The 22,819-nt window shown below is 37.9% G+C and overlaps 1 protein-coding gene across 6 annotated transcripts; it reads right to left on the bottom strand.

The window, feature by feature from the left end:
* Positions 1 to 1,000: 1,000 nt before the first annotated feature.
* LOC104606869 (AT-rich interactive domain-containing protein 6-like) lies at positions 1,001 to 21,569 on the bottom strand. Of its 6 annotated transcripts, none has more exons than XM_088890655.1 (13): positions 20,999 to 21,569; positions 20,116 to 20,910; positions 19,973 to 20,012; positions 19,743 to 19,795; positions 19,458 to 19,503; positions 16,692 to 16,778; positions 13,040 to 13,141; positions 12,861 to 12,912; positions 12,649 to 12,724; positions 12,246 to 12,312; positions 12,088 to 12,138; positions 7,318 to 7,410; positions 1,001 to 1,492 (listed from the first exon to the last, which is right to left on the bottom strand). In XM_088890655.1, exons 2-13 carry the CDS (start codon positions 20,757 to 20,759, stop codon positions 1,391 to 1,393), a joined length of 1,413 nt encoding a protein of 470 aa, XP_088746781.1. In that variant the 5' UTR covers positions 20,760 to 20,910; positions 20,999 to 21,569; the 3' UTR covers positions 1,001 to 1,390. The 6 variants fall into 6 exon arrangements, with proteins under 6 accessions (XP_088746781.1, XP_010270579.1, XP_088746780.1 ...); XM_010272277.3 differs by having other exon boundaries at positions 13,019 to 13,141; XM_088890654.1 differs by having other exon boundaries at positions 13,040 to 13,144; positions 20,999 to 21,524.
* Positions 21,570 to 22,819: the final 1,250 nt, after the last annotated feature.

Raw genomic sequence — 22,819 nt, forward strand, 5'->3', positions numbered from 1 at the left:
TACTGTCACCAGTGATATGAATCACGTACAAATTTTTGGTAATACTCTCTTTATAAAACTACGGTTTCCCATTTTGCAGATCTCTCATTCTCTAAATTTCAATCAGACACAAAGGCACTAAGAGGGGGCTTCATGAACTTCATTCCCACTTGGATTTTGGATTTTGAGGAAGAAAGTTGGTCAATAAGATTTTGGTTTTCATAGATAAAAAAATCTGTTTTTTTTTTTGAGATTCATGTAGACTAAGAAAAGTTTTCACACGGGAAAAAAAATTATCACACTTAAATGAGACAAAATTATCCCTTTTAATATTAGATTTTTATGGCTAAAATAGATATTTACATGAAAAATAAAAACATGGATAAATGCACTTACTTGGGTAAATACATTTAAAGTCTTAGACATTTTATTTTCCCTCTAATTGGACATTTCGTCTTTAGGTCTAATTATAATAGGGGCTTCTTCAGTGTTTTTCCATCCGTGCTCTTTTGCAAACATCACGGGGCTTTACATGACAGAGATGTGCAAGTGGACAGAATGGGTTCCATCCTTACCGCCAGTATAGAAGATTCCAAGATGAATGCATCTTAGTCAATACTCTCTCAATACCTTGAACCATCCAATCGTCAAACTAAATAATTGGATTCAAACACCTTAAATTAGCGTGAATGGGTTTGGTACTACAGCAGAGGCCCCACCATTTATCTGGTCAAAGCCAATTGGGTCCATGGGCCAGGACATGCAATCCTAACTGCACGTAAGCATGGACCCAGCACAACTTCAGGTTAGGACGGGTCTTTCTTGGACTTGGAGAAACGATGGACAAGTGGCATCAGCAATGGACACCTAATTTACACCAAATACAGTGAAAATTTAGACAATGCCCTTGATCAATTTGATAAGAAATGGAGTAACCTCAATAATCGAAATATGTAAAACATCTTTAACGGTGAAGATTGCAACCATTCACACGGATTGCTCAATGGCAGCGAGCCACAAATAGCAAGTCAAAGACGCAGTCTTGAAGATATGCATAAAGTGATTAAATCCAGTGAAGTGTCCATCCATGGCTATATACAAACTACCAATTGAATGGCACAAGTTTGTCATGATCAATATATGATTTTTTGACTTCGTCATCGAACAGAAAGGGCTTTCCTAGTGTCTCCAAGCTAGCTAAGAACCACATCATTGTCCAACTATGTCAATGTAGTTTAACCTAACACAAGAAATTTACTTTAATCATGAACGGCAACTGCACATACCCAATTCAGAGCTTCATACTGACGCCTGGGACAATTTAGCATGTACTAGGCAAGCAAAATCTTGTATGCACAATTATGTCGAGGTTTCTCGTTTACATTGCAGAAATAGGCCAAAATCACTGCATCTACAGATCTGATTCAAAAGGCACACGTACAAACAACTGGCCATGCAGTGTAACAACAGCAGATGTCTGATGTGGATCAATTCTTGAGGGCAAATTGATAACCTGGAAAAACCCACTTCTACTGTGATGCATGATTTGAAAATCAAAGATGTTTGCTTTTATGCCCGGACAAATTAAAGAACAATGAAACAGCAGAATCAAATGTTTTACATAATTCAAAGGTAACAATTCAAGTACTAAATAATTAGATACATGGGAATTACAAACCCTTTAGATCAAGGTACAACCTATTTGAGATTTTGTGTTGTGAACGTAATTTAACCTTCCAGGAGGAATTAACTTGGCTTCAGCAATCTAGAGAAACAAGATTAGGTAATTTCCCTTTTTTAATCTAGGGAAACTAGGCTCTTGCATGATGATAGAAAAACATTTTTTTCATGCTGCCACCAAGTGTAGGAGAAATAACATGTGGCCCAAAGGAGGAGATGGCCGGTGGCTTAAGAACCAAAAAGACATTGTCAACAAACTCATTATCATATTTCTAACAACTCTTCTGTGTAAAAGATAGTCTAGCTTTGAAATTCTACAGTCTCCTCTGGTTCAACTATTAAACATGATGAGAATTCTTAACCGATAGTAATGCCCACCTTCAAGGGGGTTGAACAAGTTTAATCTATGGGTGCTTTCAAAGCCCTTTGGGTGGGTAAGATTCCCACCCTTATTTATCAAAAAATTTAGTCAACAGTGGGAGGGACAATTTCTTGGTGCAAATGAAAAATTATGAACATGAAAGGGCAAGTTCGATTTTGAGAGCAGCCATTTGGCATGAAAAAGTGCTGAAGGTTGTTAGGTCTGTATCCAGTCTACCCCTCCCAAAACCCAGATAGCTGTGACCATCGTAGGGAAATTGACGCTTGTGGAAGAGGACATATGCAGTATGATTTGTAAGTTTTTTTCTCAAAACAGAAGTCTGACGGGAAGACTACATCACACTGATATGGTTTAGGTCACCAAATGTGCCAGCTACAAGTTTCCACCCCATAAACCCATGTAATGTTCTAAACAAGATCATTGGAAAACTCCTTCCTAAAAGAATTGGACTACCTTTTGTTCCAAAGAGCCAAATTACAGACAATGTAACCAATGCTCATGAATTGATACATGCTATTCAGAAAAAGAATAGGAAAAGATGGATCCATGACTATAAAATTGACTAGGCAAAGGCTTATGACCTGCTAAATTGAAGCTTGTTTGTATGAATGCATTTGATTGGGTGAGGACACCCCTTGTCCTCCTTACCTTTTGCAGTTAATAATGGAGGTCTTGTCCCATTTGATCACCAAGGTAGTAGCAGATTGCAAAGCTGCTATCCTTGGAAACAAAAATTGCTACACCTACCCCCCATTACTCATTTAACATTTGCTGATGTTTTTTTTCACAAGCTAGAAAAGAAGCATATGCATCCACATTCATTCAAACATCCTCGTGTAAGATGGTGTTATTAAATGAGTAATAATAAGTGGATTTCTACTACAAAATTTGGGTATTACGTTGAAATTTTCTAATAAGAATCAAGCTAGATTAAACGGCCTTATTGATTAAGCCTCAAATTGATGGAAGGCAAATATTAATCACAAGCTGGGCAAACTTCTTTTTAATGCAGTAACCCAAGACACCCCCATTCATACCATGTCAATTATATTTCTTCCATAAGACTGATGAAAGATTGGAATTCAGTATCCTTCATTTAGGATTATGGAAGCCTACCATATAAATCAAGCACTCCTATTAAAATTAGCATAGAGGCTTATTGAAAATTCAAATTCCTATGAACTACGAATAGAATTTTACAACCAAAATCCCTGATAACATTCTTCTATATACTAATGGATGTACACAACGATCTCCTATTTTCAAAACCTATTAAAACCCTGGATGGCAGATAGTCTATCTTCTCTCTTAGTTGCCAATATGGCATTGTCCATGGATATAGATGAATGGACGGGTATTTTCCATAATGCATCCTTCATTTTTTCAAGGCATACTGATACTCCTAAGGTGAATGAGTTAATTGACCAGGATCTGTTAGACTGGAATGAGCCTATGGCTAGATATTTGCTTCCGGAAACTTAATGCAAATATTTATCTACATATATGCCTTTCTATTTCTGATAACCTCTAATGGTTCACTGCTAGCTCTAGGTATTTTTCTGCTGAAAACAATTGTAAGCATGCCAAGAAGAGCCTGTGCTTCCATCAATTCATCTTCTTCCTGTCTAGACTCCAAGCACAGAGAAGCTTCAATGGAGGAGACTAGCGACACCTGTAAAAGACGGTCCTTCAACCCAAAAAGTAATCTTCCTAGGTACCCCCTCTGGTTTAACTCCATTCAACAACAAGGCAGCAGCAGAGTGCAAACCTCCCCAAAACTCCCCAACAAGACGAGCTCCACATAATACAGCAATGGAGACAGCTACATCATGTCTCTAAAGATGGAAAGGCAGCCCAATCAGCCTGCCTACCACTCCATCTTCAATGACATAAGATTTCAAATTAGAAGGAGACCATTTATACAGAGTAAAGGATCACATGTCCTCTTGAGTGCTTAAAGCCTCAACTTCCACCAAGTTTCAAGAGGATTCAATACTGCCTCATACTATCAAAAAGAGTTAAGATGAATGTCTTCCTTAATACCAACTTACAAATCAAGATATCAGCTATCAGCCTCCAATCCTTAATCGGACTCTTAGCTTCAACCACTAACATTTTAGTCCAGTGATCTTTACAGAAGTTTGCATTCAACAAAGGGTTACTGTTGCCATTTGCCACAGCTAGGAAACCCTGGGACCTAGGTGAGACTCCCACCCTCCATTGCTGATAAGTTTCCAGCAAATAATCCCATGTCTTCTTCTGCAGTTTTCCCTTTCTCCATCTGTAGATTCCTTCAAACTGTAAATGCAGTAAAAATCTCAATCACTCCTCACTATCCTTCGACTGTTTTTCCCGGCAGGGAAGCAGGCCATTTGTTTCCTTCCTTTGTCACTCTGTTAGGGAGATGAATAACCCCTTTGCATTCGGTTTACTTTCCACTACATATCTTCTACCTGACTTTGTGTGGTTTTCCTTCCAACAGATCTGTTTTCCTTTCGTTGCTGCTTCATTCAAGAAAACCTTAAACCATTTGACCATCTCTAAGCCTTCCACCAGAATTGTAGCCTTCTTAGATTCTCTTATCTTCAACTTGTAACACCCTTTGATTCTTATTTCCTTGAAGATGAAGTCTTTAGCTTCCACTTTCATGGCCTTCATCTTGTAGCCTCCTCAAAGATCTGAGATCTCTCCATCTCACACTGATCATCATTAAAAGAACCAGAAAACCTCCTAAGCTATGCATCTCCATAGTGACCTCTCGGATATTGTATGTGAAGTTTCGTCTTGAAGAGCTTCCCTTCAAGCATAATTAGGGGCCGTTTAACAAGTCTTTTTGGGAAGATCTTCTAGTAGCTCTGACAGTCAATAGACGCACTGAGCTTTTGACATAAGATCTGGGCAGCCCGAAGACCATTTGGCAGACACATCTTTCCGTGCGTCGTTTCGGGTCTTTCCGCACGAGATTAAAACGTGAAAGACGCAGGAAGCTTCATTTGGAGCTTCCCGAAATCAGCCCAAAATGGGCTTCGCACTTCTTTTTGGCGCCACGTCTTTTGGCAGCTAGATCTTCTGCGTGCCAAACGGGAATAGACTGATTTTTGGTATTCCCGGCTTGTAAACAGCTGAAAGACCGTGCAAAAAGACGCACCAAACAACGCCCTAGTTTGGCTACCGCGCATCTTTCCGTGTCTTTTCGCGCGACAATACAGCGAGAAAGACGCGAAAAGCTCCATTTGGAGCATCCCAAAATCAGCCCAAAATGGGCTTCTCACGTCTGTTCGGCGCACCAACTTTTGGTGGCTAGATCTGTTACGAACAAAACGGAAAAAGACTGTGGCATGGTCTGCCTGGCTTGTAAACAGCCAAAAGATCGCAAGGAAAGATGCACCAAACAGGGCCTTGGTTATTATAAGCCCTCCAGTTAAGCAGTCATAAGTCGTCAAAGAGATAAATAACCTCAGACAAGATTATAAGCAATTACTTGACACTCATAATAACCTAAGCCAACATTATATGCAATCACTCCACAATCATTATAACTAAAACGAATTCGTTCAGCACTTGACAGAAATGCAAACACGAACCAATCCCTTGAAACAAAAACAACTCGAGTGGCTCAATGAAAGATACAACCCTATCATTCAACAACCCATGAAAGAATTACAGCACGAAAGAAAGAACCACCGAAGTGATCAGATAACACGGTCCTAGAAAGGCCCTTAGGTAGGGACAAAGTTGAACAATGCATTACAGTAAGCCTCTTTAAGAGGAGGGGGAAGAAGAGGAAGGAGGATCTCATTTTTCTTTATTCTTAATAAAAATATTTTATATTAAGTATGAAGATGCATAGAAAAGGGGCAGGGGGTTTGGGGGCGGAGCCCCCAGCCCTCTTTATTTCCCCTTATCTTCCCTTCCCTTCCCTTTTCTCGCTTTTCTCTTTTTTCTTTTTCTTTTTCTTTTCTTTCCCTTCTCTCCTTTCTTTTCCCTTCCTTTACTTTATTTTCCTTTTCCTTTCTTTTTTCTGTCTTTTTGTACTAAATGTGCATGAGAGGCACATGAGGTGTACACCTCAAGCACACTTCATGAAAAAAGGCATAGGAGGTGTACACTTCCTACCTGAGGCACATGCCTCAGAGGTATCAACGCCTCTGGCATATGCCTCGGGGCATTTTGGGTGGGCCTCACTTGGACGCGCACCTCCAGGCGTATTCCTCCCACATCTTTTAAAACATTGATCTTTTTTTTGATAGATATCTTTTAAAACACTGATCTTAGCAATGCTTAGATATAAGAAATTATTGGAATTTTTAGTATTTTGTATGTAATTATATTTGGAAAGTTGGAATGTTCTTATCATGAACAAGCTACCAGATCCTATCAATGTTCTCCATATGGTTCAAAGTATTGATACGCCTCTGTGTATCGATACTTAGATACATGTTTTTTTTTTTCAAATTTTGGTTTTTGGGGAGTTAAATACATGCATTTTTCATTAAAAAAGAGTGGGGTCCCGAAACACCTGTAAACAGGCGTATCAGGACCCAAAAGATATGATACAAGGTGTATCTTATCGAAATTTTGAACCTTCGTTCTCCATCATGCTCAATTGGTTTCCAACAAATGGATGGTTATGAGAAACATGACTCAACAAAGTCTTTTGTTATCTATATATACTACAATGGGCAAAACCACTCTAATACTATATAGGTGTAATGTGTCATGCCACCGGTACTGTAGCGGGCCACATGCTGGCACGACCTGATAGATCAGAGAGGGGGCCAAAAAACCCAGGCTTGTGGCCCATTGGCCCGTGCCAGGCCATTCTGTGGGCTGGTACGAAATCATTTTTATAAATGAAAAAAATAAACACACACATATGGGTCATGTCGCCCCATGAGCAGCTCAACACACACTCAATTTGGTTCCTTTCTAAGCAGAGAATGACTGCAAGAGTCACCATGGCTCTGCACTGCATGGTCCTTTAAAAGTATCCAGTGAAAGCTCTTCAGGAAGGAATCCATCTAGGAAAGTTGTCGGAGCTTAACAGCTTTTGTTGGCATCAAATTCTTTAGTAGCAATTGCAATCTTATGGATTGGCATAACCAAATGGATATTTTACATACACACACACACACACACACACATATATATATATATATTAGATGACATTTTGGGCGTTGACAATTTCTTGGATATTGAATCTTGTCAAGTGATCACTCAATCTATTTGGTGGTAGATAAATAGCCCAGTTCTTTTTAAAGAAGATAAATACAGACCTTTTTGAACGGTGTGACACCCCATGGATTATCTGGTTGCTCTGGTTCACCAGATATAACTAAGCGCCCAGCTGGATCTGACTGAACACGTACCTGCACATGCAAACGAGAAGTAAGAATTAACTTCATGGATTATATATAAGACATTTTTGCAGTTTGATAGCATAACATCCTTTTCTAAATGTCCAATTCATTTTCAAGATGTTAAAAGTACTAATTGAAGTGGAATTATTGGCCGTTTTTAGTTGCTTTCCTCATATTCCCAGCAACTGTATAAGATATTGAGGGCTCATTGTGGCCACTACGATCTGATTTTCTTCTCGTCCCCCTTTCTCTTGTTCTTCTTTGTATGCAATTTTTTCTCATCTTTCAACACCAGATGCAATTTATTCTTTAATTGATTGTTGTTGATTTTTTTTTTGATAGATAAAAACTTGATTGTTGTTGATTATTCAACAAGAAGACTTGATAATGATGAAGATGTTGATTTGCAACTTTGCATTTTCATCAACCATGAATATTTGTATTTGCACTCTTCACAAATGGAACCTAAGGAATGATTTAGACTGCGTTTGGTTTAAAGGAAAAAATAGGGAAAGGAAGGGAAAGATAGGAAAACCTTCACAAACCTTGTATAGGTTTCCCTGCCTTTCCCTATCTTTTCCTTCAAACCAAACATAGCCTTAGTGAAATAGAAAGCTATAAAGGAGTAAGGGAGGACCAAAGAAAACATGACCTGAAGTGGCAAGAAAAGATCTAAGGACTTGCTATTAGGCAAAGGCACGGCTCTTGATGGCAAGAAATGATCTTATGGTGCAATTCCCAACACTCTAATTGTTATCAAACCATAAGGCTGAACCTGTTTCAAGTTTTGGCTTGCCCTCAGAACATGGGTTAAACTAGGACTTTGGTTTCAAAGGGGGTTGAGAGATTTTGAATGTGAATCCCTTATTCTCCTAATCTCTTTATTGGAAAAGGTTTGGTTGGACCAAAATCTTTTGGATAGTAGAATTCAGTACCCCTCACCTTATGGTCTCTTCTTGTGCATCCTTCTCTAACCTTCTTATCTGCTCTGGTCCTGTGGGGGTCACTTTCCCTGTGAGAGAAATCAGATGCAAACAAATCCCTCCCAAAGTGCAGCCTCTTTGTTGGGAGATGTTCCTTGGAAAGACTAACACCGGTGATGTGCTACAGAAAAGAAGGCCAAATACTTGACTATCTCCTCATATGTGTTTCCTTTGTAAGGCCAGTGAAGAGACCCTTCCCATGTTCCCCATTTACTAATCTCTTGCTCCTTTGTGACTTGCATTTGGGAATACTTTTATCTTCCCTATGGTTGCAGATGAGTTCCCCCACAGGATGTGGTTAGTTTGTTCAACTCTTTATTTGGGAAGAAAAAAACCAAAAGATCATTCATAAAAAGAAAAAAAAAACAAAGGTTCTTCAATGAGAAGACTAAGTCAAAGAAAGAAGTGATTGAAACCATTAAAGCAAGTTCTGTAGATTGGGCAAAAACATTGGAACTTTTCATAGGTGTCTCTAGACTCTCTACAAACAACTTGTTATGGAAATGGTCTGAAGTGGTACAGACAGATACACAAAGTCGTGAGAATGGAATGGAAACCTCCAGAGTCAAATAAACTAAAACTAAACTTTGATGGCAGCTCCTTTGTCAATCAGGTAGGGCAGGTATGGGGACTCCAGATCTCTTGCCAACAAGGACTCTACCCACAAAACACTACCTCCATGCATTGGGAACATCTCCCCATGCATAATAACATGTAAGAGGATGAGATGTTCCCAATGTGTGGCTGCGATGTTATGTGCGTAGGTGTGGGTAGAGTTGTTGCACGTGGGAAATCCTGACTCGGGTATAGGGGGAGTCTTTTTTGGTAAGTGTATAGGGGGAGTCTTTAGAAACCATCAAGGAGTTGTAGTGGCTTTGTTCTTGGGACCAATTGGATTTGGAGAATTTTTTTATCAGTAACGGCTTAATTTATTAAGAATAAGAAACTTTAATTACAAGAGATGGGGAGGTAAACTTTCTTAACTCCCCCATTTTAGCATAACAAAAAATACAAGATTAGAAATGAGCCCAAAAGAAAGATCCCCTATTCATCCCTTGCTTGGCTAACCCATCAGCAAGTGAGCAGTTCTCTTTACCCAACCGTATTTCACCTCAATGTCCCTAGTCAGCCACTTAGATTTTTTCTTTTCATTGTTGTAGTTCCAAATACCAGAGTTGTCTTCCTTTAGCCATCTCACCACCACCTCTGAGTCACCTTCAAACACCACTTTTCTTAGGTTTAGCTACCTTGCTCTTTGGGCACCTTCCAGAGCCACATGGATCTCAGCCCTAAGAGAGTCTCCTTCTCCAATTGGGCCAGAGAAAATGGCTATAATAAGCCCCTTTTCATTCCTGAGTCAGAGAGCCCTGGATTCCTTAAATACTTCCATCAAAATTCAGCTTCATGAATCCAGGTGGGTGAGAAGTCCAAGAGGGAGAACAAACCGCATTAACCTGGGCAGAATTAGCTATTTCTAACCAATTCCTCATCAAGTCATCCAAGGAAAAAACTGTAAAAAGGTTCAGAGATTTCAGCCAGTGTGCCACCCTTACAAGTATCAACTTCATTAAGGCTGAGATAATGGCTCTTCTACAAGGACTAAAACTAGCAGTACAGCAAAGAATTAAAGAGCTGGAAGTAGAAGACTCCTTATTTGTTATTTCTTGGGTCAAGAAAATCAACTCAGCCTCTTGGAAATACAGATTTGTGTTTAGGGAAATTGACTTGCAAAGAGTTTGAACACTAGTTTTGTCTAGGATAAAAGGACAAGAAATCAGGTGACAGATGTCATAGCAAAACAGGGAGCTCATAGATCTACTTTATTTTGGGCAATGTTGTAATCTGTTAGTTGTAAAACAGGGAACTAACAAACCTAAGCATTGGGGGCAAGCTGTATTAACTGAGTAGCTAAAACACTTGTATCTAATCTTAGACTTTAATAAAGTTTATCTTGCTGATAAAAAAAAAAAAAAAAGAAAACCATATTTCCTTGATGAGCATGGCAAGTGGTTAAATTACATCTCATTTACTAATCTCCAGCACTTTTCCTCATTTACTAATCTCCAGCACTTTTCCTCATTTACTAATGCAGGTGGAATCAACTTGGAGAATTGCTAATTAAGGATTCCTTCTTTGCTCCACAGAGAAAAAGAGGGAAGATCCTTGGAGGTGTGCAAGGAAAACAGTATTATGGGCAGTTTGGGAAGAGAGAAATGCTATAATATTCAAAGGAGAGACACACACAAAAGAAGCTTTGATTGACAATATCATGGAAAAGTAGCTCATTTGCATAAAATAACTTAGCCTTTTCAACCCTTTCTCTTTGGATGGCATTGTTCAGGGTCTGCAACATATAGCCTCTTCATCCTAACAAGGAGCATAATCACTCTATATTGGAGCCCCCCCCCACCTGTCTTTTTTTTATTGGCTTGGAGCCCCCTCTCATAAGCTTTATAAAATTAAACTTCAGTGGGCGCAGCATGGGAAATTTGGGCTCTTCAGGCATTGAGCGAGTGACTGGGATTCTTTAGAAAAAAGGATGATGGTATATATATATAAAAATATTGGATGGATGAAATTGGTAGGCAAAGCATGTGGCAATATATACATACCCTTCAACAAGTACAAAGCTTGGCCAGAGACCTCCGAGAACCCCCTATTTGCTAATGTTATTCATTCATTCATTGCAATAAAATATCTTCTTAAAAGGCAATGAAAGCTATAAAATCATTATTTTTTATGTGAGAAATCAGAGTTTCAGACCCTAACATAGACTTTCCTGGGCTTGCCTCGAGGGGCGTGGTACAAAGGCGACTCATAGAATCAAGAATGCAATATGTTTTACATCACATTAGCTACTTGAAACAATGCAATTAAGAAGAATAAGAGACTTTGGGTTTTACATGCTTGAAAATGCTTTATATGTTTGCTTTTATTTTTAAATTTTCATTTGAATACACTTTACATGTTATGTTTATGTATTTTAATTTTAGATAATAGGTTTTTTAAAACATTTATTTTAAAATTTAAGTTTATATTTTTATTAACATTATGTTTATTATTTTTTGGCATTTTCTTGAATTTTCTGACTTTTTTTTGTAATTTTGTGACTTGCTTATAAAGGCATGCACCTCGCCTTGCACCCTGCGCTTTTAAAACACTGGCCTGAACCACACCACACCCTCCAGAACACCTATGTGGGTGTGGTGTGGTTCAGGTCACCAATCTTTTACCACAGTACAGAACACTTATTCTGCTATGGCATGGTGTGTTCTCAACCACACTACAGAACACCCCCCTTCATTTGTGGAGCTCAGAGATTGGCATCTCACAATATATCATGTCGATAACCACCTTGTACATAATTCCCATTTCACATAATATTAAAATAAGGCGTAGAAGCAAATTTGAAGCTATCTTGACATGTAAGGGGCCTAATGGAGAAGAAAACTCGATTGAAGTGGGAGTACCATTATTTTTGCAAGGTCTAAAACTTGCTACTCCATCAGATTAAACCATGCAGCAACAGAAAGGGACTCAAGTAGTAGTAGGATGGATGCTCTTTTCAGATGATGGATCATGGACATAGATACACTATTAGATAGACAAACATCTCTGATTTGGTCAAGTGTTTTAGTGTGAGTGTATGTTAAACATCTTATGGTGATGGTAGAAAAAGGTCTCAACAGGAGATTGCGCATACCTCTTCACGCAGAAGCCCAGGAACTAAAGCATAGACCTCGAAGCAATCTTTCTGTACAGAAAGCAAAGTTTCAATTCAAGTTGAACTTCAATCATAAAAATGGTACATCTGGCGTACATAAATACATCCTCCATGCATACGCAGATAGATAAGCTTACAGTTCTCAGCACATTGATCTTCACCCAATCAGCTGGGGGTCCAATATCAACAACCATTGTTTCCATTCTGGCATAGAAACCGAGTTCGGTTCAGCTTTAAGTACAATTCACCTTGGGAAATAATACAAAGAAAAAAATGCACTAGGAATTAAAGCAGTGGTGTTCTTTTTCATCTTTTGAGAGAAAGGACAAGATTTTATATATGTAAGGGGCAAACTGCAGTAACATAGAGTTCTACACATATGAGGGCACTGTGTACTAGCTCATCCCATACTCATTTCAAAGTAGCATGCACATGCAACCCACACTTAAGTTTTTCCCTTCCGTGTGGTGGTTTTAGTTTAACCACTTAGAATCAGAAAAGTAGCAAATAAAGAAACCAAATTTACTCAGGGATCTTAACTGTGGCTTTGCAGCTTTTGTATGCATAGCTTTGACAGCACGCTCCAGGCTAGATGGTTTTTTACGTTTATGTGAACCTGTATAGATTTACATTAAAACATAAAAAAAAGGATAAAACACTTATAACTTGCTTGGTATGCTAATATTTTTAAATTCCTACAGGAAAAAAAGGATAATATTTTTAATAATGGTGATCCAGATACACAACTATACCAATGTTTTTAAGCTGCTTTTCTCGTTTTTGCATAGAAATAGAGTTTTTATCCTGCAGAAACAAAGATGGCTATATTGAGTGGGTGTCACGAAAAAGAAACCACATGGGAATACAAAAGGGGGACATGAGATCATCATTTAAAGATACCTTCACAGACCTTAATAATTGGGTCACCAACCTCACCATTACCAAGAAGACGCTGTGAGTGCCAACCCTGCATAGCACGAGCTGCAGCATCTCTTCGTGCCCTTCCTGATCCTGATGTTTGATTAACACCCACCTGCTGATAATATTTTCATATAACTGTAACATTATAGCATTAAAATGCAAAACGAACAATATAATTTTTATCAATAACATTGTTTTAAGAGGCTTTTGAGGCGAGGCAAGGCCTAAGCCTCAAGGCAAGGCTAGGAAAAAAGGCCTGGTCTCAATAGCCTCAGTCCCCACCAGCAAGGCTTAGACCTTGAGTTGTTTGAGGCTTACACCTTTGGGCCTTTGGCCTCAAAATGTCCAAGGCTTAGGCGTCAACTATTCAGCATGCTAATGTGGAATATGAAGGCTTACATAGGGGCAAACATAAATTTAAGACAAAAAAGCCTTGTTTTGAATATATTGGTGTAATGAGAAAATAAATAAGCATATATAAATAACAAAAACTTGCATATAAAATGTGTAGGAAAATAGCTTGCTTTATTCTTACCCATTTGCCCATTTATCTCACACTTGATGATCTGTTTCTTCTAAAGCACATGCATCATTTAGATGGACACTCTTCACTAATGCATACTAGTGCAAGAAAGGAAATAGGAATGCCTTGTTCTTAAAACAATGTTGGTTCATACCCCTAAATTGAAAAGTTTGAGTTCTATGGTTTTGTTGTTCTAGGAAAAAAATAAAAATAGGGAAAAAAAACTACTTTGGTAAGATTCTAACTCAAATTGTAGTGTCTCTTTGGGGCAATGTTTTAAAAAACGACTTGGAACCAGAACCATTCTGGCCATCGGTTTCCAGGTCAATGATTCGAAGGGACAGCCCATTCTGACAAAAAATTAAAATATTAAAAAAATAATTAAAAAAACGGCCAAAAACCGCTGAATGGGTCGAACGGGTTGACGGTTTGATTGCCCGGGTCAATGGGTCGTTGACCAATTCAAAAGTTTTGGCCAAGGACCGGGTTTGGGGTAAAACGGAACCGGTTGCCTGGACAGTTCCCGGGCCAAACAGTCCAACCGCCTAGGTCAATGGTAGTTCAAAAGCCATGCTTTGGGGTACCAACAGTTTTTAAAAGCGGAAGGCGCAAGGGCCATTTTGTGCCTGAGGCGCAAGGTGAGGCGCGCACCTTTTTGAGGCAAGGCACACAATTAAAAAAAAAAGCTAAAAAATTTAAAAAAAAATGTCAAAAAATTCAAAGAAATGGAAAAAAAATCAAAAAATTATAAAACATAATATTAATAAAAATATAAACTTAAGTTTTAAAATAAATGTTTTAAAAAACCTATTATCTAAAATTACAATGCATAAACATAATATGTAAAGCATATTCAAATGAGAATTTAAAAATGAAATCAAACATATAAAACATTTTCAAGCATATAAAACCCACAATCTCTTTTTTTCTCAATTACATCAAGTACCTAATGTGACATATTACATTCCTAATTCTACGAGTTGCCTTTGTGCCACGGCCCTCGAGGCAAGCCCAAACAAGTCCATGTTAAGGTCTTAAATTCTTACATTTCACACACAAAAAAAAATAATGATTTATAGTTTTAATTGCTTTTAAGAAGATATTTTATTAGGATGAATGAATGGACAGCATTACCAAATAGGGGGTTCTCGAAGCTCTGGTAAGACCCTAACATGGACTTGTTTGGGCTGGCCTTGAGGGGTGTGGTACGGGGGCCCAGCCACTAGACTCAAAAAAAGGAAAAAGCATCAAATTTTCAAAAGGCACGCCTGGGCTAAGGCGCAAGGCGCACCAAGCATGCGCCTAGGACTTGGGCAAGGTGCCTACCCTAAAATGCGCCTCGTCTATGCGCCTAGGCGCGCCTTTTAAATCACTGGGTACCGATACCCCTTTTTAAAAGTATTTAAAAAAACTCTTTTTAATAATTAAAGAATATAAAACTAAGCTTCTAAAATAAAATAAAATAAAACTAAAAAAAGGTATGCATGATTCTAAGTGTTGATACTCAATACATCCCTTTCATCATATAGGGGTGTATGAATACTTTGAACCATGAATCCTTGTAATGTATCATATAAGCCAATATAAGATCCTAATTTTATGTTTTCATGTCTTTATTGTTTATGGATTATATCCTTTTCCTTTTTTGCTCAAGGCTTACGCCTCAAAACCAATTGAGGCTTACACCTCGCCTCCGCCTTTAGCCTTTCAAAACCTTGATCAATAAAAATGAACAAGATAATTAGTGTTTTGTAATATAACAGTTGTGGCTTGTAGGGGTGAGCATTATTCAGTTAAAACCGAAAAAGCGAACCAAAAATTTTGGTTTCAGTTTGGTTAACCAAAAAAACCGAATTAGCCAAACTTTATTATATAGTGCATATATAATATGTATAAAATGTATTATAGCATATTATATTATGTATTAAAATATATAATTTATTATATACATTGTATAATATATATTTTTTAATATATAGTATATATTATATATTAAATTATACACTACAATATATATTAAAATAAATACATTGTTGAAATTCGGTTTTAACCGAAAACCAAACCGAAAATTTCAGTTTCGGTTACTTTGGCCTTTCAATATTTCGATTTCGGTTTGGTTTTTCATTTAAAATTTTGGTTTATTTGGTTCAATTTTTAACTGAATAAACCGTTTGCTCACCCCTAGTGGCTTGTCTTACAATTCGGGTCCCAAGCCCTGATGATGATGATGGCAGCCAACACCCTTTAGCCAATCTAATATAAATATGAATCTCTTAAATCATTTTTGGCAATGCAAGGTCACTTCACATTTGACAAAAAAACATGGCTCTTGATAGAGCACACTGAAAGGACGGTATTTTTTAGCCTACCCCAAGTAGTTGGGATCAAGGCTGAGATGAGTTATAAAATAAGGGTTTTATTTACAAATGATGATATGCCTTATATTTATATAAGAAACTATTTTGCAGACACAACCATCTAGACCCTAGAACAATTGGTAAAGTCCTTACCAATAAAGCAAGTCACAAAAGATTTAGAGAAGTCATCTAGGCAACACTTTAATCACACTGTTAAAGCCTAAGGCTTATCTTTCTCTAACTATGGCACAATACATGTCACAAAGAAGAAGCCACTTTTTCACCAATTATTATATAAAGATGCTAATCATTTACAAGATTTCAAGGCATATAAACATGATAGGCAAATGACTGATATAGTTTAGAAATTAAATTCCAATTTGCTTGGAATTCAAGTCTTATCCCAACTATATGGGGTCAGCAACATGAATCCTGTTTTTCCATTCAGTTACGGGCACTTAAATCATTTCTAACTACTTCGACCCATGTCAATTTCAGTTTGTCATCAGGATGATAAATCGTCTCTCCATTAGCAATCCCCCCTTCAATGTGATTGACAGGGAAGTCCCAAGAAGATTAAAGGACTTTTTCAACCACAACCTCATTTTTGCCTATCATAAATGCATTATTTTACATTCATAATAAGAATATAAATGTTATAGTTTAACATAACTTAGATTCATAAGCACAAAGCCAAAATAGCTAGAACCATTAAGCATAAAACAAATGCCTGTATTGGTAAAATAAATAGATCCTAGAGCAAACAAAAATTTAAAACTGACCTGAGTTTCAGTAGGTTCTCTAAGTGAAATAGCAGGGTCACATAGTTCGCTGCCATGCAGTTTATGCCTTTCATAGTCAAGGAGTGCCTGCAAGTGCTGAAAAATGAGGATACAGGCCCATGGGCATATCGAAACATAGAAAAACAAAGTCAAAGCAACAATAGAAAAGAGAAGCCTGAAGCCCTACAAAGAACAATGCGAAAAGTATCTACAAGATTCTCAGTAAAAAACACTTTGAGCAAGTATCCATAATTTCATATATATGGCTGTATATATTCATGAATGTATTTGTGTATGTGTGCGCATGTGCATGCAAGCATGCATATGTGTTTGTGATGTGAATGCAAGAGGTCCAATGGCATATATAGTTTCCTGATGACACAGCATTAATTCATGAAACTAGAGAGGAACTAAATACAAAATTACATTTATAGACAAATGCCTCAGAAACAAGATGTTTTATTCATAAAAAAGAAAAATATGTTTTTAAAATAGGTAGGACTAAAACAGAACATGCAATGTGAATTTAATAATAATAGGAGTGAACATAAGATAATAAGGTTTTTTTGATGAATAATAATAAATTTATTGATTCAGAAGCAAATTTAGAGTGAGTTCATACATCATCCCAGCGAGAGGCGCGAGCTGCAGCCCCTCCTTGAATCTTACAAGTAAACTAGGAAAGAAAAACAAGAATCACAACTGAGCCCAAAATAATTCTTCCCTATTTACCCCTTGCTTAGCTAACATATCTGACAAAGTATTTGCTGATCTCCCCACCCACTGTACAGTGACCAACATATTCCTTGTCAACCAACTAAATTTCTTCATTTCATTCTTGTATCGCCACATAGCCTCTTCAGAATTTTTCAACCAACCCACCACCACTTTGGAATCCCCCTCAATTATTAGGTGTTGTAAACATAAGATAATAAGGTTACACTTGTAAATGGAGACCAAGAGATATCTCACCACAACATCTTTCATTATCTTGGTTTAAAAACCCATGACAAGGGAGAGATTGAGGAAGATGTTACCCGTATACTTAGAATAGGAATGGGCAAAATGGAGAACACACGCTTAAACTAAAAGAAAATTTTATAAAGCAATGCCAGGAATGTTCTAGGGAGCAAAGTATTGAGTATATCTAAAATATGTGTATAGAAAATGTGAATGTTGAGATGGATGAGTAGACCAACCAAAATGGATGAGATGCTGGTCTGGCACCTAGAACAACCCTCGCCTCTTAAGGGTGATAAGAAACGCCATGTCCAAAAAATGAGTGCAGCATAAATGCAAATGGTGAGATAGATGAGTAGACTTCCTCAACCCCCACCTGTCCCATGAAGACCGTCACAATGTTCTTGACTTCCTCAAATTCATAACATAATCAAGATGAAAGGATGCATTTCTAGAGAGACCTTCGATGACAAACTAGGGATATTCCCTATTAATGGTAAAAATTTCTAGGATGTATTCCATTATCATAAGCATTTTCGCTTTGTCTTGTTTCAAGTGTTCCGCTATGACATTATGAAGACACCGCTTGATACTAGAGTCTCCTAGAGGCATGATGTAGACTGTTTAGCTGTATCCACTAGATCACACTGTGACACAGTCAAAACCACACCACACACCATGTGGCGCTCTATAGCATGTTTTTACTACAGCAAACCCTATAAGTGCAACAGTCAAATGTAAACATTAGAGTATGAGATATAATGGGGAAAAAAACTAATGTAACATCATCCAATCTACAGTTATATGGACAAAGGCATGAAAGTTTACCAAACACAAAAAGTGACAATATGCTGTGGACCAAAACCATGTAAGGATGATCTCAAAACATGCAATGCCCTCAAACAAACATCAAATAGATATGGCATGTTTCAGAACCCACTGATCCACTAAAAAAATTATATAACGAAACCAAACACCACCAAAGTTGAAGGATGTGTAGATCCATTTGCTGATTTAGGTGTCATTATTGTTCAAGTTGGATCTGATACAGGGTGTGAGAATTGGATACTCAAATTATTCTTTTTTTACCAGTAATACTCAAATTATTCTTTTTTCCCTTCTCCCATCCCCCCTCAATTTCTCCTCCAAAAGTATATTTGTTTGGCCCTGCCCCCTCCAAGGCTTTTTTTTCTAGGAGATGATGGATTTGAAAAGTAAAACCTGTCCAATTAGGGAATCCCTAATTGCTGCCTTTCACTCCATATCATCATATTGTCTCCTGTATAAATCATGCCATAAAACCACTCATAATAGTCTTCTGCTCATTTTTATCTGTTACTTAGTATTATTTCATATCTCTAACTCGATGCCATTGGCAGACATTGATAGTGTATTCGTCCCTCTTTTTCCTCCCCACCAGAAAAGGGTAGAACCCTAAGGTGCTGCATAGGAGCTATTATTCTTTGGACTTAAATGGGAAGAATTTAAGGCCAGGATTTTTCTGATCAGAGACAGAATACAGAAGAGTTGATAAAGTTATGGTCGTTCAAATGGTCTGTTGGGTTAGATCAAGAGCAGAATTCTGATGTTCAGACTGCTGACACATTGAGAGCTTGGCATATTCCTGCATCTTTCTCTACTTCCAGAACCAAAACAATACAGACATTGAGTCAACCACCAAAAAGTGGCATTAAGCTAAACTCTACTGGTACAGCTTACATCAGAAAACCATCTTTTGGTTTCAGTTTTGAACAGAATTAAATTCATGTCATAATCAAAATTTTAGATCTCGATGGCCAATATCACCTTCTCATAGAAGCAGCGGAAAGACCAAGAGACAGTGGTGCAAGTCCTGCCATTGGGAAATTGTGTAAGTAAATTATCAATGGAATCAACAAAATCAACAGAGCTTCCAAGAAGTCAATAGCTCCAAAATCTAAACATAAAACAGTGCTAAGAACCTACCATAAAGAAAGTTCACGATTGCGATGAAAGTTTTACCACTTACAGACATGAAACTCATGAAGATAACATACTAGAGACATAAACTATAGGGATACAAAAATCAAAAGGAGCATCGTAATTATTTACTTTGGTGGTTTGAAGGACTCTCCTACTTGTCGCCACAGTTTGCATGAGGTCACCTATACAGGCGTGTAGAAGGTTGGTTAGGTTCCCTATAAACAAAAAAGGTTCCAAGTAGGTCTGGAACTGAAATCCAGTGCTCCGAGTTTGAAAATTGAAAGTTGACATGAAACATAAACCATCAAGGAACAACTAAAAAAAATACTAAAAGCAGCTCTAGAAAACACCGTGCATACCTTGTCGTAGCCACCCAATCTAGTCACAGCTCTCCATAACCTTCCACAACAAGTAACAAAAAAATAATTAATAACGATAATTAAAACAGACTGAAAAAAAAAGCCTACTAACAAAAAAATTGAAAAAAAAAATAAAAACTTACTTGAGGCAATTCAATCCCTCTCCATAAAACTTGGGAGGCTTGAATTCCAAGTTCCTCTCCCTGAAAAAATTTTCAAGTTCCTTCATAAATGCAGCTTGCTCCTCCTCAGTTCCCGATTCATCGCCCGCAGCAAACGACTGGTTAGAGCCCTCCATGTGAACCGCGCATTCCTCCACCGCCCCAATTTGTTTCGATTCTGCCTCTTTAAAATCATTGTCTTCACGCGGAACTACCTCATTTCGATTCACCTCAGTCTTAGAATCCTCCGCATTTTCATCCTCAGTTTTAACAAGTAGACATCCAACATTTGGAGCAGCAGCTTCGACTTCAACCCGGACGCCAGAACCGTTATCCTCAACGTCGCTTTTATATTCATTCAGCCCATTGGCATCAGCGCAGGTGTTGGCAACAATGGGTTCAGGAGCAGGTTCAACCGAACCTTGATCATTGCTTAAACGAGCCTCTCCTGGTAATTCAAGATTCTTATCATCCGACGAAGATTCCGGTGTCGGCGGCAACTCCGGCAAAGACTCCGCATTTTCAACACGGTTTTGTTTCTCCTCCAAGTGAGGCTTTTGTTCTTCATGTTCAACCTTTACATCAATCGGTCCGTTATCTAACGAATCAGGTAAATCTTGTCCCATTTATTCGACTAAGAAACACAATTGCAACGCAGTTCTCCTCTACGGCGAAATAAGCCCTAGAGTAACCACATTTCACGGTTCCAATTAAATGGTAAGAAACTCTTCTGCAGAACTCAAAAACCTAATGTTTTCTAAATACTTAAGAGTTCACCTACAAAAGAAAGAGAAACAAAACAATTTCTCAGGACCACCTGCAAAAACTAGACATACATTTTCTCTAAAAATGTTCAGAAGCTAACCTGCAGAACCGAAGCCGTGATTTTCTGCGCCAATACTCAGACGACCAACAGCGAAACCCTAACCCTAATTTTATCGGTTGACAATGAAAAACAATCCGAAACTCGCTTATTTTCGCGAACACACTGAGACCTAAAACGATTAATGCTTTCCGCAATAACCCGAAATATTCTAATTTCAGACTTGAAGAACTAGGGTTCCCAATGTAGACGACGCAGAAAGAGGAAGAGATTTGCTGCTTGAAAGACTTCGATGGCGATTTTTAGGGTTTCGCGACGGGAACCTCAAAAGTCTTTTAAGTCTGAACCCTCGTTATGCGGTAACGACGTCAAAGCAAAACGCTACTACCCACAATTCTTCTATACTACACCGGATGCGTAGGGACTAAGGAGCAACCATTGTACCGGTAGCGGAGAAGACAAAGCACGACAGCACACAGCAGGCCCAGCACCACTATTTTCTCGTGCTCCTCGTGCGCACCTCGGCGTAGGCTAAAAAGGCTCGAGTTTTTTCACCTTATCGTCCACAGTGAAAAGACGGAAGTACCGTAGTCTGACTCCGTAGGACGACCACAAATGAATCGAATCGGATATGGGTTTCGTTTATATCGAATTCGAATCTGATCCTGTCCATCGGATATATCGTGGATTCAAATTGAATTGCAATGGTTATTAAATAAATATTGACTTGGGTAGTCAGTTGTGTTGCGGATGAAGGGAAATAAGAGGGAATTGGAATTAAACAATGGGAGTTTAGAACGAAAATGGGGGAATTTGAAAACAAACAATGGAGTTTGTTGGCTGAACCTAGCTTTTTTTGTCTGGTTTGATCCTCTAGACATCTAAAATTATTAAAATTGGACCCTCTTTTGCTATTATGGTCGTTGTATCAAGCAAGATTTTTAAAACCGAACCGGATAATGAACCATTAAGGTTCTTAGGTCGAATGGTCCAACCATTCGAACTGAACGGACGATCTGTTATGATAAAATAAATAAATAAATAAAAGTGGCCAAAAACCGTTTGACGGTTTGAACAGTTTGAACGGTTCAATAACTCGGGTCAATAGTTTGCTGACCAAATCAACGGTTTTTTGTCAAAAAAAAATAGTTTTGGGGTAAAACAAAACCGATCAAATGACTAGTTCCCGAATTTTCTGATCCAATTGTTCGGCCCGATCCAGTTTTGAAAAGCATGGTATCAAGCAACCAACCATTGTAGCTTGATTTGGGTCAATAATATGAGTTACATGGGCCAATTTATAAATGAAATTTGGGCCAATAAGTTAAATTTGTACATATTTCAATTAATTCAACTCCTAAACTGCGCCAATAAAATATGACTATACAAAAAAATACATCCATAATATATATTCAAACCCAACCAACCTATCCAATCCCAGTTTGGGGTTTGTTTCGTTAAGCTTGGCTTGGTCTTGAATTGACCTTCAACTCAACCCAATCCACCCAAGTTGTAGTCCTGTTTGGACTAATTTGGTTCAATTAATAATGTTATAAGGCTATTTTTATTTTAGTTTCTCTTAACAAAACCTTTGCATTGTACAGGTCCCAATTAGTTTATTCTTATTTCTTTGGTCCCACTTGATTCAATTAATTTCTTTCTTACCATTCGACTCGCCAAACTAAAATATTCTTTGAGATTATACAAGTTCAGAACAAATGAACTTGGGAAGTGAAAAATAGGACATAGTATATGAAGGAATAGCAGTCAACAAAGATTTTATGAGTACTTAAAGAAAGAGAGGAAACTTTTAATTTGGACCTACCAATCTCCAATTGGAGGCCCGAATAGATACAAGGACAG

This window comes from Nelumbo nucifera, chromosome 6 (assembly GCF_055504915.1).
Source record: "Nelumbo nucifera cultivar China Antique chromosome 6, China Antique-T2T, whole genome shotgun sequence".
Taxonomy (NCBI): Eukaryota; Viridiplantae; Streptophyta; class Magnoliopsida; order Proteales; family Nelumbonaceae; genus Nelumbo; species Nelumbo nucifera.

Bases quoted from the DNA above. Each gene is read 5' to 3' on its own strand.
- LOC104606869 (XM_010272275.3), bottom strand. From the start codon at position 20,759: ATGGGACAAGATTTACCTGATTCGTTAGATAACGGACCGATTGATGTA. The intron at 16,779-19,457 runs GTGATATTGGCC...CAGCACTTGCAG, and splicing joins TCCGCTGCTTCTATGAGAAG to GCACTCCTTGACTATGAAAG. The intron at 12,725-12,860 runs GTATAGTTGTGT...AAATCTATACAG, and splicing joins AAAGCAGCTTAAAAACATTG to GTTCACATAAACGTAAAAAA.